Source organism: Lagopus muta, chromosome 11 (genome assembly GCF_023343835.1).
Source record: "Lagopus muta isolate bLagMut1 chromosome 11, bLagMut1 primary, whole genome shotgun sequence".
Classification (NCBI taxonomy): Eukaryota; Metazoa; Chordata; class Aves; order Galliformes; family Phasianidae; genus Lagopus; species Lagopus muta.
In genome coordinates, this window is record NC_064443.1 from 9,671,061 (window position 1) to 9,689,337 (window position 18,277).

The 18,277-nt window shown below is 51.4% G+C and overlaps 2 protein-coding genes across 2 annotated transcripts; both read right to left on the reverse strand.

The window, feature by feature from the left end:
• Positions 1-391: 391 nt before the first annotated feature.
• On the reverse strand, positions 392-11,980 carry MCM2 (minichromosome maintenance complex component 2). The gene is made up of 16 exons (XM_048957940.1): positions 11,914-11,980; positions 11,297-11,484; positions 10,585-10,760; positions 9,990-10,253; positions 8,771-8,990; positions 8,262-8,469; positions 7,639-7,773; positions 7,243-7,434; positions 6,050-6,143; positions 5,172-5,422; positions 4,797-4,923; positions 4,482-4,594; positions 4,119-4,361; positions 3,169-3,351; positions 2,047-2,202; positions 392-1,444 (listed from the first exon to the last, which is right to left on the reverse strand). The coding sequence occupies exons 1-16, from the start codon at positions 11,917-11,919 to the stop codon at positions 1,334-1,336; spliced, it is 2,667 nt and encodes an 888-aa protein (XP_048813897.1). The 5' UTR covers positions 11,920-11,980; the 3' UTR covers positions 392-1,333.
• A 2,297-nt stretch (positions 11,981-14,277) lies between these two features.
• Positions 14,278-17,543, reverse strand: LOC125698966 (PHD finger protein 7-like). Its single transcript, XM_048957941.1, has 10 exons — positions 17,480-17,543; positions 17,260-17,375; positions 16,846-16,937; positions 16,656-16,754; positions 16,275-16,399; positions 15,914-16,076; positions 15,716-15,822; positions 15,384-15,497; positions 15,114-15,232; positions 14,278-15,015 (listed from the first exon to the last, which is right to left on the reverse strand). The coding sequence occupies exons 2-10, from the start codon at positions 17,342-17,344 to the stop codon at positions 14,300-14,302; spliced, it is 1,620 nt and encodes a 539-aa protein (XP_048813898.1). The 5' UTR covers positions 17,345-17,375; positions 17,480-17,543; the 3' UTR covers positions 14,278-14,299.
• Between the last annotated feature and the right edge of the window lie 734 nt (positions 17,544-18,277).

Sequence of the window (18,277 nt, forward strand, 5' to 3'; positions counted from 1 at the left end):
CAGCCAAGGTGGCAGATAAGTGCTGTTCTAGAACAGTCTCAAGGTGACAGTAACATTTAAGAGACAGAGTTCCATATGGGGATCAAAGCCCCAAGCTGGAGCTGGGTGGGAATGGCAGCACTCATGACTGCACTGCACGCAATCACGTCTTGGTATCTACCCCCAAGGAGGACATGCAATACTTGAAACCACTTCAGGCAGGACTTATATCCCTCTATTTGCACAAGCAGTGCCCACTAACTTGAAGACCAAACATAGGATGCATGCACCCAGGCCATAAAACACCAGCAAACTGCTAAGCAGCTGGTGCAGTTTCAGGTTGTTCAGCTATGCTCTTCCTCCCCACCATAACTGCAGGAATTTAAAAATAAAAAGTGAAGGAAATACGAAAGTATTGGAAAACAAATTGTATTAAAATGCACACAGTAAGAAAATTGCATGTGAATTATCAGCCCAACTTGCCCTCCCTTAACGTCTCCAGCTCAGGGCTTCTCTCTGTTGCTACTCTTCAAAGCAGCAATCTCAGTAAAAGGATATGAGGTGCTGTTCAGTTCAGGTGCCAGCACTTGGATAGAGCTGTAAATTCACATCAGCTGACAGCTGTGCAGAGCTATCACCCACTGAGTCAGGGGAAGCCCCTTCCCTGAGGCTTCTGGACACTGCCTCTGTGTGTTTTGAAGACACTTCCACTGCCTATTCAGGTCACCCCTAATATTAGAACTGGTCAAGTTTTATTTTATTTCTTACCTTCTTCTGCCCCCTTCCCTTTCACTTGCAGAAACCAAGCAGGTCAGCCCATGTGGGCACCTGGGGAAATGTCAAGTGTCAGGTGCAAAGGCCTAGAGCTGAGCAGCTGGCTTGTTCACAGAGAGTTGAAAGCAGTTTCAATTATCACCCAGCAGGTTGCAGAGTCACCAGAGATAGGAAAAAAGAATCCCTGAAGGTGCTTGCAATCCAAGGGGCACAGATAAGGCAGACAAATGCCTTTCAAATGCTCCTACTCACCCCCTCCTGCAGATGAGCTCTTAACAACTAGGGATAAATAATCAGCAAACATACCATCTATGTGGCCAGCAATTCTCTCCCTGTTGGGCTCAGCTACAAAACAGAACAGCAAACAAAACTGCTAAACAGAATTGGCTGGGCACTTAACTACTTAACTCTGTTCTATTTACAACATCTTCAGCAGCTCAGCAGTTCCTTAATCCATAAGGCACAAAGCAAGCAAGAGAATATGTAGCTTAGTCCCTCTGGACAGTGAGCTCTGTAGTGCAGCCAGGTGGCCAGAAGCACAAAAGGTTCATCTTGCACATGGTGGGCTCTGCTGCCAGCCTCAGAACTGCTGGACGATCAGCTTCCGCTTCACATCACGGCTGAATCTGTTCATCTTGAACACCTCGCTGTCATAGAAGGCAGAGAGGTTGTGGATGTTGATCTGCCGGGCCTGGGAAGCAAAGAGAGCAGGGGGAGAGGTAAATGCTTATTCAGAAAAATAAGCACCATGTGGTTTTCCATAGTAGAGGGCACGCAAAATTTGTCAGTCAGCAATCTCTGCTCAGCAGGAACCAGAACTGCAGTACCAGGGGAGACTGCAGGTCAGGAGAATAGAGCATTGGCAGAGATCAGCTGAGTGAAGAGAGGATGCTGGCTCAGCATCTGCCTGCTCTCAGCTCGTCCTTTTACTTCCACTAGAGAAAAAGCATACTCATTAAACCTAGCTATTATCCCAGAGCTCCCAATCCTCATATATGAGAAGCAGTTTTGTAGGATCTCTGACAGAGTGTGGTGAGGATTTACCATGTCAACCTCAAAGCTTTATGGGAGTGCACAAGGACTGAGAAGGAAGAATATGGTACTTCCAGGCAAGACAGGAGTAGAGGCAAATGAAACAGTCCTGGTTCTGGGGTGAATTCAGTAACACCAGGTTTTCCTGGTACACTGGTGTGTATCTTCCCAAGATACACACCATGAAAACACCTCAGTTTGAGGCTGCTAACACAAAGCAGGAACCAACCCTACAGAAGGCTTATTAGGATAAGCTCGTACCTTATCCACCAGATCCTTCTCCGGGACTTCTATGGTGTCTTGCTGGGCCCCGTAGCGGTTTCTCTGGTACATCACCTGCTCTGCAACCAGCTGCTTCAGGATGAACAGCAGCAGCTCATTGTTGTCTCGCTTGAAGGAAAGGTAGCGGGAGAATGTCTGGGAAGGAGAATGAGACAAACCAAGAGGGTCAGGAACCCAATGCCACACTGCAGGTCACCTGTGCCTGAAACCAACCAACCCTTCTCCCACAGAGCACAAGGGGAACCAAATGACACCACTGTCACCTGCACTCTTAGTGTCTCCTATGGGATTTCAGCCTTGCCAAGCTGCCACCTGCACAGGGAGTAACAACACAGCCCTGTATTATCCAAGGCACTTCTGCCAGCTGCTGACAGCCATACAAAATCTCTGGAGAGACCTCAGCAGCAGCCCTGAAGCCTCCCAGGGGCTAATAGGGCACCACTATGGAGGTTTGCTGCCCTTGAGGAAGGGTAGGGCAGTATCCCTTAGTCCAGACTGCCTTGTGCCCTGCAGACTCGCACGTCTGGCTGACAATTTGCAGCAAGAGAGAGGCCACGAGTCACCCAGACTGAGGGCAGGCACTCTGTGGATGGATGCCAGGCTGTGGCTGGCCAAGAGCTGTTCAGAGCCAGGTCCTGCTGCTCAAAGGGCAGCCTCTCACTGAACTGCGGTGTGAGCTGCACTGGTGTAATCCATCCCCCGAGAAGTTCTAGAAAAACTGCAGAGAGACTGCCACTGGCTGTGGCAGCAGTGAAAGCACTGGGCCAAAACAGGAGAAAAGGTGGCAAAATAAGAGAAACACAGCAGTGTTCTGGATACAGAGGCTTGGGACACATCTGTTCTCACTGTTATCTCAGCCCTGACAGAACACCACTGCCAAGAGAGCCCTTACATGCCCCACTACAGATTAGCAAAAGGCAGTTATGCAGCAGCACCTTCAGACTCACAGTTCTCCATTTGCACAGTCATGACACCTGTTTGTGCAGGACAGACCCCGACAGAGCCTGCAGGATCCTCTTCCCACAGCCAGGGCAAACAAGAGGGCAGCACCCCAACCCTGAGGGTCAGGGCAGAGCAGCTCTCAGCTCAGTCAGTACCCACCTTGCGCATGCTCCGCATGACACTGAACTTCTGCGTGTCGATGAAACTCTCCAGCATCACCCGGATGGCCATGTTGACATCATCCTCCACCACATAATCTCTCAAGTGCATACGGGCATGAGCCTCAGCCATCCGGATCATGGACTCAATGTGCCGCACAGTGATGGGGATGCTGCCAGTTGCCTAAGGAGGGAGAGGAAGAAGAAACCCCTTAGTGAAGGACAGAAGACATGGGGTGGTTTCTGTGTCAGGACCTGCTTGGCACTCCAGGAGATGGCACTTGGACCAGAGGACTGTGTAAAGCTAAGTAGGCTCTGCCATCTGCTGGCATGTCCTGCACAGTGTGGTACAGACTCCAATACTTAACATTTTAATTTGGTAGAATACGAGGGAATGCTACATGAGATCCCTCTTTGACAGCACTTAGTGCCTTTCCAGGAAACAGCAATCCTCGGTTACCTTCAGCAAGCATTACATGGAGAAACAAAAATGTTAGAGAAAAACATTTCCCAAACTCACAAAGTCTGATCTCAAGAAAATTCCACACGATTGGAGAGGATGAAACCAGCCTGAGAAATCCCAGATAAAAGAGGATACTTCTACAGAGAACAGCTCCTTATAACACAGCAAGAGCACATGGGTGAACGCAAACATTTCCTGTGGGCCTGCCAGACTGGGCAAAAAGACAACAAAAAGACTCTGCTCTGGCAGACCCCAGTATGTATGTCCAGTCCATCACACTATGTATTATCTACAAGCAAGACCCTGCATCTAATTGAAGAATCATCTGTTCAGCTAGATACTGTAGAATCGACCTCTCTCTCATAAAAAAGCAGCATAGACTCTTGTGACATGAATAGCTAGAATGTGTCAACCTGCGCTGGAGCAGTCACAGGCCGATTTGCAGTCTGGATACACACTTACTCCCCTTCTTTCCTCAGTATTCTCACCATAGACTCTTTCCTCAGGTCACTGTACATCCGGGCCACCTTGTCCTGGTCCATCTGGTTGAGTTTGGGGTGGACCTTCTCTTTGGCATAGACGATGTATTTTCTCAGAACCTCCTGAGGAATGGGTTCCACCCCGTATGTATTGGGAAGAATAACCTCACTGGCATCTCCATTCACTGCCTCCTTACTACCTGGGTGGTGCTTGACATGGCTGCCAACAACAAACCGGGCAAGCATTTCGTCCTACAAGAGAGCAGTGTAATAACAGAACTGAAGACACCCAGTAGACAGCAGAACCCTGCAAGCAGCTGCAGCTGAGCATCCTAACAGCCCAGTGCAGACACACTGACAGCATGATTTTACCTGCACAGGGTCCACTGTGTCTCTCACCACACACAGGATATCGAATCGAGAGATGATGGGCTCTGTCAGGTCTACATTCTCTGAGAAAGTCAGCGATGGATCGTATCGACCACCTGGAGCAGAGACAAACCTCAACATCAGCCACAGGATTCAGGGCTGAAGCTTTGAGGTAAACATCAATCTCCTTCACAGAGAGACTTTACTGCTCACTTGATTTGTGTTACAGACTGGTGAGAAGGGAAGCTGCACTACAGTTCTCGAGACAACAGGACTGATGCTGGAGACATGAGTATTCCTGCGGCTCTCAGCACTTACCTATGGGATTAGCAGCAGCAATAACAGTGCAGCGAGCCTGTAAGGAGGTGACAATGCCTGCTTTGGAGATGGAAATACTTTGCTGTTCCATGGCTTCGTGTATGCTGGTCCTGTCCTGGTCGTTCATCTACAAGAAAGCAAAGATGATTCAGTTCAAGTCAACACTGCCCAGTGCACCAAGGGGAATTAGCTTGCACAGGGTGCTCTGAAGAGACAGCAAACTGTACCATGCAGACCAGCAACGGCCTAAACAAACTGCAGGAAGCCCAGTCTGCTGGCCGATGGCACCCCAACTTATCTCATGTCCTCATCACAGAGGTTACAGCCAACCCCTCCACAGCTCAGCCTTCCCAAAGAGATGCAGCTGGAACTCACCTTGTCAAATTCATCAATCAGGCAGACACCTCTGTCAGCCAGCACGAGGGCTCCTGCTTCTAAAGTCCACTCTTTGCTGACCGGGTGCCTCTGAACATAAGCTGTGAGGCCCACAGCAGAAGCACCCTGGCCAGTAGTGAAGATGGCCCTGCTGGACACCTTCTCTATGTACTTAAGAAACTGTGACTTCGCAGTACCAGGGTCTCCGCACAGAAGCACGTTGATGTCCCCACGGACTTTGTGTTTGCCACCTACAACAGTAATGGGAGAGACACACAGGCAGCTGAGTCCTCTGTGCACCACTTGATAGCAACCCTACCCTGAACACCACAAAGCTGAAGGGAAGGCAGGGTATGCAGAGAAACCACTGTACAGGAAAACTGAGGGAAAGATCAGATATAGCCACTGTCATATTTTGTTATGGTTTAGAACACTGAGAAGAACCAAAAGTACTGAAGGATCAAATACAGCAGTGCATAAGAACTGGGAACAAAGCAGAGCTTTTTCCTTTCCACTGCAACTGCAGCTTTTTAAATTGAGTGTAAAAAAAGCATTTCTAACCCTGCTGAATGCATTCTTTTAAGATGACAACAAATCAGAACACCAACAGATTGAACCTTTAAAGGGGCATCAAATATGACTTCCTAGAGGAAGAGGGATAAAAACATGCCTAGGCTTGCAGCAGGAGCTGTTTTCAGTCTTAGCATTTCTACTCTCACACCAATTTTCGGTGTGATAGAACAGCCACTTCAGTCAGATTTCCTCAGTCTGCCCACTTGCCTGTCAGCAAGACACACAGACAACTCTGACCACTCACTGCAACAGCACCGACAAACCCAGATCCGTTGAATCAGCCCTGCACGACACATTACACTCACCTGGGTTTTTGGGCTCTCCACCAAATAAGGCTAAAGCCAAACCCCTCTTGATATCTTCATGTCCATAAATAGATGGGGCAATGCTGGCAAAAATCTGAAGGGAAATGCAGAGAGTTATCTAGGGAGTAACATTTCCCTGTCTGGGCAGAAAGGGGTGTGAAAAACAGCTTGGATTTATCCATGGTTGCCAATGCTATAGAGCTGCCTTTAAAGAGCCTTATTGTCTCTGCTGAGGAAGATTTTTCAAAAGTAACCATCAACCCAGAGTCACAAAGTTGTTTAAAAGAAAAAAAAAGAAAGCCATTGGATCACAGGAGACTGTATAGTTTGGTGCTAGAAGCAGCAGCCACAGCCTCTAAATTCCAGCTGCACACCACAGTGGCTGTTATCACCTACTGCAAAGCTGGAGACCTTGATTCAGTTTGAGACCTACTCACTGCACGAGATAGTCACTGGATGGGCTGTGTTACACATGAATCATGGTCAAATATGATCAACAATAGGCTTATTTTCTCCTGGGTATTCTGAAAATAGCCTGACACAGGAGACTACTGATTTTAAAACAGCTCTAACTTAAATGGAGCTACTCTACGCACCAGAAACAACACAGTCAATATTAAAAACTGCAACCAAGGCAACAGAGTGAAGTCTCAACATTGGAGAGTTTAAACTCAACTCAAGTGAGGTTTAATATGCACCAGTCCAGGAGCCTTCTTTAAAGTACCGCATTCAGGTCTCAGCATGTGGAGACAGACAAAGCTAAGACCTCCAGCATGGTTTAGCTAGGTAATAACATCCAAGAGGATCAATTCTGCAAGCACTGGCCCTCAGAGTACCTCCTCACAATTTGCTTTCAGGATATAGCAAGAGCAACTAATGATCAAATACAAGCAGTGCCTGAGCAACTCTCACTCATCTTCCAGCCCTGTGGCTATGTGGAGCCCCAGAGAAAGAAGGGGAGAAACAGAAAATTTGATCTCCAGAAGGGCAAGGAAAGTGTCATATTTGCATCTCTCATGGTAACTCATGCTAATCAACAGCTGAGAGATGACCAGAAGAGCACCCAGGGAACTGAGATTTCTGAAAGCCCCTCCACCCAGTGTTTAGCTAGCTGACATCTCACATCACTTTCTGATCCAGCTGCCAGATGATGGCTGGCTCTCAGCAGAAGGGTGTATTAGTGACAGACCCACCTTCTCCCCAATTTGCTCATCCTTGGACAGAGCCACAAGCATTTTCACATCCTCATCAGTCAGCTCCCCGACAGCCAGCTTGTTGTCCTTCTTGGCAATGTGGTTGGCCAGGATCACAGTCGCAAACACTGGGAACCCGTTGGCAGTGTTCAGGGAGCCATCATAATTGTTGTGATAGATCCCTGTGAGCTCCTGGGAAGCAGGAGATGGTCTGTCAGTGCGTGCACAGCCTCAAACAGCCCCCTCTTTCCATTTTAAGATATCAGTCTTGTAAACAAGTTGCCCAAATGCATCTGAAGATCTTCCTTCCTTCTCCTCTGATAGCATTACTGACGTCCACCTTGATGTTATTGCCAGAGAGTTTACAAATGCTCTGTGCTCACTCCATGTACTTACAATCTCATCCCCTGGCTTGCAGCTGTCAACCAGATCAGCAAGGAGAATGGCATCCTTGGAGCGGGGCAGCCTGCCAGCAGCTACCTTCCCAGGGCTCTCCTGGATTTTGATGCGCTGATAGTTCTGATAGACTGTCTGCAATAGGAAAACAAAAGTTAACCAGCATTTCTGGATGGCACTGGCACTATCACTCTTAAAAGGCACCTTACTGGAAAAAAGTCTATTCAAAGATTTACTTTATTTCAGCTAGAAAACTATAGGAGGATGGAGGTTGACAGGAGCAATTCCAGACTGTGATAGACAGCAATGATGACAAATCTATTTTCCATATCTGATCACAGAGCTTCAGCTTCTGTGGTGTTTGTCCAACCTGGATCAGTTCCTGGGAGAAAGACGTTCCACTCACAATAGCTGAAAACATCAAAGCAAAGAATAAAAGCCAGATGCTCCATATCAGGGATTTTGCTACAGTCTTCTAGTTTCCTTAGATTGGTAGATCTGACTGTAATACTGACCTAACTAGGAAAGGAGGACAGCTGGACAGCTTCTGTCCAGCCTGGGCGGAACCAGCAGCCTGCTACATTTGTGTAATTAAGCAGCTCCCAGACACCCACATCTCTTACCTCTTCCATGTTGATTTCAAAGGGACCAAGAGATTGACACTCTGGGCAGGAACCGGGTTTCACCTCCTGGTTCTGGGACTGGAAAAAGGGTCCCAAGATGAATCTGCACTTGGTGCAGTTGTACTTGACCATGCTCAGCTGAGGCAGGACCCCTGTGCAACTTGTCACCACTCCGCTGGTCCGGATCAACTGGTTCAAGTGTAGTTGCCTAAAGAAAGGGAGATACTGAATGTCTGCAGGGCACAGAAAGAACACCACCATGCAGACATTTCTGCTTGAAGGCACATCTACCATAGGCCTTCTAAAAAACAATTACTGGTAGGAAGATCAAGGTTTGTGTTTTCCCTTAGGAGACACTGGAAGTTCATCCTTAATCAGACTCTTTTTCTGTTATGAGTTTAGCAGTTCTGTTGGGTTTATCTGGAACTGTAGCTTAGACTAGTTCTCTCCTTAGCACCCCAAAGCCTGCTGTAGGTCCTACAGCCACTGCTGGTAGTTCTGCTGCTTACCTGAGCGACCGCAACTCTTCCACCAGAGGGAGGTGGGAGATACGAACATGGATCTCTTGAGCAATACGATCGTACTTGGGGTACATGGCCAACACCACTTCCTTGGCTGCTTCATCAAAGATCTTCAGCATTTCTGCTGGGGCCTCAGGTAGAAAGTAGGCAAGGACATGCTCCTGGGCAGCCAGATCCTCGTAGTTCACCACTAGACTCTCTCTGTTCTCTTAAGAAAAAGAAGGGGAGCATTTCATTTTCAACCTGCTCACTTCTCAAGCAGCCTGTAAAAGATATCCAGAACACACAAGCTGGTTTCCTGCAAGCTGCAGCTTGTAGGTGTCTGCACCTCTCCTGAGAAACGTGGAGGTCACCAACTTAAAAACAGCTGGAGAAGTCCATTAAAGTAATTTTTCTAACTATTTTTTTCCATCAGTACTCATTCTGATTATTTCTCTCCAGTTCTGTAGGTATTTCTCAGACTCAGCATTCCTGAGACTTGAAAGCCTCAGCCCAACAAACTACTCTCATACAGACTCCAGGAAACAGAAGTTAATAGCAGTGCTAATAGCCAGCACTGAATGGCTGGCAAAAATATTCTGCCTCTGCTGTTCCTGAGGAGGAGGAAGAAAAACGCCTTTATTTTCTAACTGTGTAACACCAACCAGGATCCAGTACTCAATCTTCTGATTCAGCATAAGTAAGAAATATGAACAACTGCAGTTACAGAAGTTGTTCTTAGATGTAACAATTCCAGTTTTTAAAAATTTTCACTGATGGTTTCTGTCAATGACTGCTTCTGTCAGTGAGTAGTCAAACACAGTGCTGCAACACAGACATGGTCCTCAAAGTCACGCTGTAGATTTGTGGCCCCTCACTGGACAACCCAGTTTTCAGTGTGAGAAAGTAACTGTCACAGACAGCAAGTAATTGTTGTCTCTTTCAGACCACAAGCACGCAGCCCACTGTCTGCTGCTACTTTTTGCCAGCATTTCTAGGATATGAATATTAATGAGTAGCAGACACGAGGGGCCTTCTAATTAGTCAGACAGAATCAAAGAAGGCAGTCATGATGTTTCCACTGTTCATTTATCTCCGCTAGCATCAGTTTTGAAGTGCTGACTTGGTGTCTGGGACAAACAGGACAGGCAGAAAAAAAATCCACCTGTTGGCTGAATCACTGCAAAGTACCACAGTCCACATAAAGAGGGTTATCACCCAGCTGTACCTTTGCACATGTCGCTGATCCTCTCCTTGAAGACGTTGTGCCCATGGTCATCCACATGGGTCTTCAAGAAGTTCTTGAAGCGGTGGTAGATCTCAAGCCGGGGAGCCGCCATGGAAACCCACTCCCTCACTGAATGCCCTTTCATGTCTTCCAGATTTTCGATGCTCTCGATCATGTCTTCATCCTCCTCCTCTATGCCATCAGCAGCCCGTTCTGCCAGCCGCCTCTTCCGCGAAGGACGGTCTTCATCTTCATCGTCGCTGTCTATGGGTTGGGAAGACAAATTGGTCAGAGTTGAGTTTCCCATTCTCCCTCTTTGGAATGGTCATGGATGAACTGCAATGGGCTGAGGAAGCAAAGAGGTTGGCATTTACAAACTAAAAACTACCCCAGGCCCAGCCAAACTCCAGTTCAGCTCCAGCCTAATTTCTGCACCTTCCACAGTAGCTGAAGTCTTTAAAGGGGAAGATTTGTAATCAACAGCACTCAAACATGTCCATTAACATACCAAGGAAGCAAGTCCAAACAACATACTTTTAAGTGCATCAAAGGCCCTCCCACCCAGCCCACAGAAGCCTCTGTCATCTCCACCTACCATAGAGCAGCCCCCTCCTCATGCGGCCCATGCCCTGCTCCAGCTCACGGTCCCGCTGCCTCATCACTCTCTCTGCAGCTTCCCGCTGGCTGGCAGTCAGCTCCTCCACATCTTCATCATCCAAGGCCAGGCCCTCTGCCTCGTAGACATCCAGCTCTGGAATGGGCCGGTAGTCCCTAGGGCACACACGCAGCATTGAAACAAACTCCAGAAGGCATTTATCCAGCTTCCCTTGGCTATCAGTGAGTCAGGACAGATGATCTGCATCAGACAGAGCCCATGGGACAGGAAGGAGCAAGGGGAGATGCCCTGCAGTATGAAAGGCTCCAACACCAGGATTACAAACGCCAGCACTCAAGTCTCTGTATTGTACAGTTCTCTGGCTAGTTGGCAGGTCTGGCTGAGTAGCAAAGCATTAACATTCATGGTTGCAAGAGCAAGGAGCTGGGCCTGATGCGCATCCTATACCTCAAGATCCAGGTTTATTGTCCCTAGATCACAATAGCACTTTGCTCCTGGTTTGCGATGTGTTCTGTGCTTCCAGAACTTTACACCATCACACCCTGACTCTTCTTTCCTTACCACCCAGCAGCACTTCAGACCCGTCATTAGGCTACCAGCACCCACTGCTGGTCCGCACTGAGAATCCCAATAACAAAACCCCACCTACAAACGCAACTCCCCAGATGCTAGCTCTCAACGGCCTCCTTACCTCTCCATCCCCTCTCCGATGAGCTCTTCTCCTTCTTCCTCCTCTTCGGGGAGCCCTTCGGTGCCCAGGAGCCCTTCGGACTCATCCTCGAAGGGGGGCAGGTCCCTGCCGGGGCTGGACGTGAAGGCATCGCCGCGGCGGGAGCTGCGCACGGGGCTGGTGACCGCCGCCTGCGATTCGGAGGAGTCCTGCAAGGAGGGGGGGGCGGGTGAGGGCGGCTGGGGAGCGGGGCTGCCTCCTCCCCGCCACCGGACCAAGGGGGATTGGTGCTTCCAGAGGGCCGAAGGGGAAAGCTGCTCAGCAATGAGTCCTGCTTCCCGAAAGGGGAAAAATTAAAATCGTGAATGTTCCCTACAAACTACAACGGAAAGACCTGAGAACCAGCTCCGCTGAGCCCGGAACAAAGGAGAAGGTCTCTGAACCGCCCCAGTGCTCCCTTCTCCGATACAGGGCCACCGGGAGACTTCTCAAGACAACCGGCAACCCCCGCGCCCCCCGAATGAATAAATAAATACAAAGAAAAAAATCAACAAACGCCTCCCAGGGCAGGGAGGAATCGAGCTTTGCGTCCCAAACCCGCCCGCCCTTTCTCCCCAAGCCCCGTTCCGGCCGCTCACCGCCATCGCTGCTTCCTACCCCGCCGGATTCCGCGCGAAAATGCACCACGTGGTCGGCAAAAGCGCGCGAAACCTCATGAATAATGAATGTATCTGCCGCTTGCCCCGCCCACCTCGTGAATATGCATGACCAAATTTCCTCCTGCTCGACTAAACCCGCGCTTGGCCGCGGGCAGCGTGGCGAGATCGGGCAAAAGAGGCTGGAGTTGAGTGCTGAGCTTCTCGGAGAGCTGCGTTGGGCAGCTAAACCTATCAGTAAATTGAGGCAGCTGTAAGGACAGGGTGCCTTCTGCTAGGCCCATTGACATGAAGGGTGCAGGTCGGGACTCAGAGGCTCAGCTGTTCCTTGGAAACTACTACAGACACAAAGAGTGTCCTGACACTGTTTAACAGATCAAATTCTCCACTTCAAAACGCTGTTTTTCAACGTAGTTGCAACAATTAGCTGTGTGTTCTCCATCAGCAGTACTGGACAGTCTTCACGCCGCGGTCGTAAAATCCTGCAGCAGCAGGAGTCACTGCTGAACTGTCACTGTCACCACTGCTGAGCTGCACGACCCAGTGCCTCACTGTGCTCACTGCTGGCAGAAAGGTTCAACCTCTAGTGCCATCCCACAACATCCCCCTCTGATGCCGTGGGCCAGTATCATCATACAGGAGGAAACGCCTTCAAAGCAGCCTTTGTAACACTGCGCACAGAAGTATGTATCTATTTCAGTCACTGTGGCAACTACTTGAAGGGGCACTACGCATACGTCCTTCAATATCACCTATTGCTACAAGCCTGTGACCAGAAGGGCAGCACAGACACCATGAATAACTAGATGTTCTGGCTGATGCATTCACCCTCTCTTCCCATAGAGCAGCCGGGTGCACTCAGCACCCACCAACAAACCAAACTGGTGTGATGTTAGCCATACCTGTGCTGAAACTGGAGCAAGGGGCGCAGGGCTAACCTCTGCTGCAGCAAAGAAGGCCGTTTGATACGCTGGCTAAACGCAGGCTTCTCAACAGCCAAAAACATGTGGCCTTACTTTCCGTTTGGATAAAGGCAGCTTAGAAGAGGATTGGAAACCAGGTGTTTACCTGGGATTTCTTGTATATCCTTCAGCGTCCGAGACCTTGAGTTGCTTACTGAACAAATTTAATGCACAAATAACTGCTAATAAAACCATAGACCCCTGTGAAGTACTGTCTGCTGTAAATCCACTGGGGGAGGCTACTGAAATCCCAGAATGATCCAAAGCAGCTGAAACGGTATGGATATCCCTGAAGCCAGAAGCTAAGCCCGCAAGACAAAAGCACTACCTCCTAAAAATGGAAGGTAGGAGAGGAACTCAGCCTCTGACTGGAAGGTTGTGACTCACAGACTGTTATGGGAATGCTGCTCACACTGCTGCACTGCACTTCTGCCAGCCAGAAAGCCTCACTCCACAGAATGTCAGTTGGTTCAGGATCAAAGGGCTACAAGTCCAATTGTGATGGAAGTACATCCCCTTACGGAAAGCCCACATACCCTCCTTTGTGTTGGAGGACAAAAACCCCAAAACTGGAAGGAAAACACCGTGGTGTTGGACTGTGCTCTGCCAGGACTTTAAAAATAGCCCCATCATATTTGGGAACCAGCTTGCTAAGGAACTGGAGGGATGGCAGCACAAACGGCTGGAAGCTACACTGCACCATTGTGCAGATGAACTTCTTATAGGTGCTGAGTCAAGGGAGGAAATAACACAAGTGACAACAAGTCTCCTGAATTTTCCGAGCTCTGTGGGATGCAGAGTATCAAAGAAGAAAGCACCAATAGCTTGTCAGTTTGTGATTTATGTTGGTTTTACAATCCCTCGGGGATACCAAAGCCTAATGGGTGAGCTCAAGGAGGCTGTATGTCAAATACCAGGAAGAGACCAGTGGGCTATTTCTCTAGACAACTGGACCAAGAAATATAGGGTGGATGTCCTGTTTACAAGCAGTGGCAGCAGACCTGAGGCACTGCCTGAATGCTGGCCCACCCCACAGCCAGCAGCAGCTCTGGGGCTGCCCACGTGTCCTAAGCACAGCGACATCCCCAAGTTAACAAAAACAACCCCAGAAGGGGCTGCAGCTGCCAGCCTGACCTCCACCACGTTGTGCATTGGAAACACTGCACCCTGCTGGTGTCGGAGCCAGAACCCAGCTCAGCCTGAACCAGGCCGTGGGGAGAAAGGAATGGGTTGGCTGCTGGGGGGAAGAGATCCCTGTGGTTGCAGCCCCTAAAGCTGCCCACCTTTGGAAAGACAGAGAAGAATGAAACCGACAGTGGCATGATGGAACTCTAAGTTTTATTGTGGATGTTTATGGATCTGATGACAGCAAATGGAGCTTTTACACAACTGTTTCTGTTGCATCATTAGGGCCGGCTGTGGATGTGCTGGGCCCGACGTGGTACCCGGGAGCGGTTTCTCCCCCGGGGTGGCCCTCGCTGCCTGGATTGGCTCCTGCGGCGTCTTTGGGGCTGGCTGTGGATCTCTGCAGACCGATGTTCAAGAGGGGAGCGGCTTCGAGTCCGCGCCCGCCCTGGCTGCCAGGACCGGCTTCCATCAGCCGCTGTGGAATCCCCTGAGGACCGCGGTGCTCTCGGTGTGGTGTAGCTGTGGGTGCAGCTCTTAGCACTTGGTGTTGGTGCCTGTCTGCTCCCACGGCGTGTTTGGGGCTGGCTTGGAGAACCTTGGGCCCAGCGCTGCAACGGAGAGCGGCTTCGTGTCCGGGCCCGCAGTCCCTGTTTGCACCAGCGGTTGTAGCCAAGTTCTGGGGAGTGCCTCGAGGACTCTGATGTCCTATGCCTGGCAGAGTTTAGGGAGCTGCTCCCAGCAATTGGGGCAGCATTACGGCAGCTCCCACGGCATCCTCGGGGCTGATTGTAGGTGTTCTCATCCCGGCATAAATGCGGGAGGACTCTCCTCCGGCCCGTCCTGTGCTGGCTGGACCGGCTGCTGCTCGCAGGCACATGGGAACAGTCAGCTGACCCTGATGGTGCCTGGCTGGTGGAGCTGGAGCCTTGGGATGGCCCTGGTTCCTGCTGGGTGATGGTGCTGAGTCCAGCACTGTCCAAATTTGTGTTGGAGTCTGCAAGGGGAGGCAGGATGGTGAGCAGGATTGACCTATAGCACTGGGGTGTTACAGGCTTCTATCCCTCGTGGGCCAGAGGGACTTTTGCCTCTTACCGATGCCCTCTCCAGCACAGGTGTTGCACTCCCACTCGGCTGTGCTGTGACTCAGGTAGGAACAGCGCCGATGAGTCCCTTGTGCAGCACAGGAGCTGCAGAGGAGCAGCTCCCAGGGCCTGGGGAAACCAGTGGGTTGTGGCCGTGAGGACAAAGTGATCTGAGCCAGGGAGTGCCCAGCACAGCTCTGGTGCTCAGTCCGTGCTCCCCCAGCCTGTGGTGAAGCTGGGATCCCACGCAGAGCCCCAGAAGGCTGCTGAGGTAACTCACCCTTCTTCCTCTTCCCAATCTCTGCCGTGTGGATTAAGGCAGTCACTGGCATCACAGTGCTGGTACCTAACTCCCAGGGATGCAAAGGCATCGTCGTCCTCCCATGTTGGTCTTCTGCCAGAGGAGAGAGGGAATGCGATGATCACTCACTGCCCCAGGACTAAAACTAATCCATGGCATCCCCCCCGCTCCACTCTATGCCCAGTTCCAGCTTCCCAATGATGCTGAGGCCCGTGTTAAAGGCTGTACAGGGCCAGGCCTGCCAGTGCAGTCCCTTGCCAAGGACAGCTCTTGTGCCATCACATCTCAAGAGCTGGCTGAAAGACACCAACCTGAGTGGGATTCGGATCCCCATGGCGAGCATGTCTGCAATAAAAAAGTCCCTGTCTCTGCAGAGGGGGCACTGGAAGCAGTCAATCCCCGCGCACAGGGCCTGTTCCTACAGCACAAACACAAGCAACGTGAGTGTGAGCCGGGCCTGGTGCTGCTGAGCGCTGACCATTCCCACAGGGTGAGGGGAGTGCTCCTACCTGGATGCATGCCCGGTGGAACCAGGCGTGTTGGCAAGACGGGCACACCATGGTGCTGTATGACTTGCTTTCACCTACGGGGTCCATGCAGATAATGCAGGTCGTGTCCTGCTCCGGCACTGCCTCCACTGCCTGCTGCAGGCGGTGCTCACAGCAGAAGGACCTGGGGGGAAGATGGGAGGGATGGGCAAGGTGAGAAGTGGTGAGAGGGGGGCAGAGGAACAGGAACGAGCCCCAGGTCTTGGCTCTGGCTGTGTCAGGCTGCTGGGAGGTGTCACAATGCCTCGTGTGTTCCTCGCTTCTTTGGCTGCTGCTGACAGGAGGGGTTGGGGGCTCACAGGCAACACCTGGCAGCCCTTACCTGAACTCTCCAAAGTACTGGGTGATATATTCACCCTCTGAGGCACAGGGGAGATGGAAGCTGCGGTTACAGTCTGGCTCCGCGCAGGTGATGAAGGCCCCCCTCTTGCCACAAATGAAGCAGAGCTGGAAAGAGCAGAGCAGCCCCCATCAGCAGCAGGCTCAGGGCCTACACAGCAGGCCCCGCACCTCTGGAGAGGGCACAGGGTGCAGGCAGGGCTGGGTGGCACTCTGCAGAGCTGCCCAGTGAACAGGGCTCATCTGCAAGAGCAGGAATTTCTCCTGGATCTGGTTGGAAGAGCTGGGATTGCTTTCTTTTGACCAGGCTAAGCAAGCAGTGCCTGTCCTGGCACAAAGCTCCCTGTTCTGGTCCAGTGCTCACCTTCTTCTCTGCCTGTCTCATTGTGCTTATCAGGTCGTGTAAATAAAATCTTGCACTGTCACTATCTGATCCTGGTTGACAAAGATCATTGGCAGCTTTCTGTACAAGAGGAAAGAGCGTGATCTTGTTAGGGCAGAAAGGAGGGAATCACTAGTTGGAGGAAGGTGTCAGGAGCCACGTGGGAACCCACCACACAATACATATGGAAATAGTATCCACTGTGCTCTTCTTTGCACCCAAGGATGCTGGAGTCGTCATCCACTCGGCCACACAGCACACATGCTGGAGAAGAGAGAGTAACAGCAGTGAGTGCCTTGAGGGGCCAAGTGCCCCTGGGGGCTCTCCTAGGGGCTGCTCTGTGCCAGCCGTGCCAGCTGAGAGGCAGGGCTGGAGGCTGTGGAGGGGAAGGGGCACTGCAGGCCCAGTGGTGCCAGCAGCCAGCCACAGCCCAGCCATGGCCCTCCTGGCAAGGAGCAGTGGGACCCTGCCCGCGGATGCTGGGGAGCCCCTGCATGCCTCCGCCTCCCCTCTCCGCCGCAGGCAGACCCCCAGCACCCCTCTGCCCAGTGGCGGGGAGCTGCATGCAGGGATACTTTGCTCTCACCTGGCTCCCTCGAGCTGGTGGCCTCCTGCGTCCCCACGCACACTGTGTGTATTGACGGAAACCACTTGCAGAGTCCCTGTCCCATCACTGCTGGGCTTTGTCCTTCGCGTGCCAACCTATGGGAGAAGCGGGATGAGGCTGAGTTCGCAGCTCAGGCCCCCGAGCGCTGGGGAACACTCCTCGCTTGGCAGCCTCAGGCAGCCCCTTCCTCTCTGCTCACCTCACCAGGTTGCACTCAGCTCAGCCTGAGCCCCGCAGCCTTAGCTCAGCTCCACACCCCGCGTGTCTCAATGGCTGTTCCGTGCCACCCTCTGTGATGCCATCACACCTCACAGGGGCTGAGGGCACCCAAGCAGGAGGGTGGCGGCTCTTGCAGCCTGCACAGAGTGAGGGGCCGGCTTGTTGGTGCTGCTGAAGGCACTGGGTGACACGTCCACCCTCCTGGCCCCACCTGAACACTGCCGGGCCTGTGGCTCCATCAGTATCCCAGTCAAGCCTTTGCGTGTTTCCATGATGTTCTCGAGGCTTTACTTTTTGGTTGTTCGCTGCTGATTACCTCTGGTTACAATAAATGACTCGATTCACAGAATCACAGAATCTATGGTTGCCAAAGACCTCTAAGGTCACCAAGTCCCACCGCCCAGCTGCCCACGTCCCTCAGTGCCACATCCCCGTGGTTCAGGAACACCTCCACAGACGCTGACTCCTCCAGCTCCCGGGCAGTTGTGCCAGTGCCTGACTGCTCTTTCAGCAAAGATGTTCTTCCTGATATCCATCGGGGACCTCCCCTGGCTCAACTTGAGGCCATTCCCTCTCGTCCCATCGCTGCTACCTGGGAGAAGAGGCTGACCCCCACCTCGCTACAACCTCCTTTCAGGGAGTTACATGGAGTGGTGAGGCCTCCCCTGGGCCTCCTCCGGACTCAACAATCCCAGTTCACTCTGCCGCTCCTCATTGGACTTTTGTTCCAGACCTTTTCCTGCCCCATTGCCCTTCCATGGACCCACTGCAGGGCCTC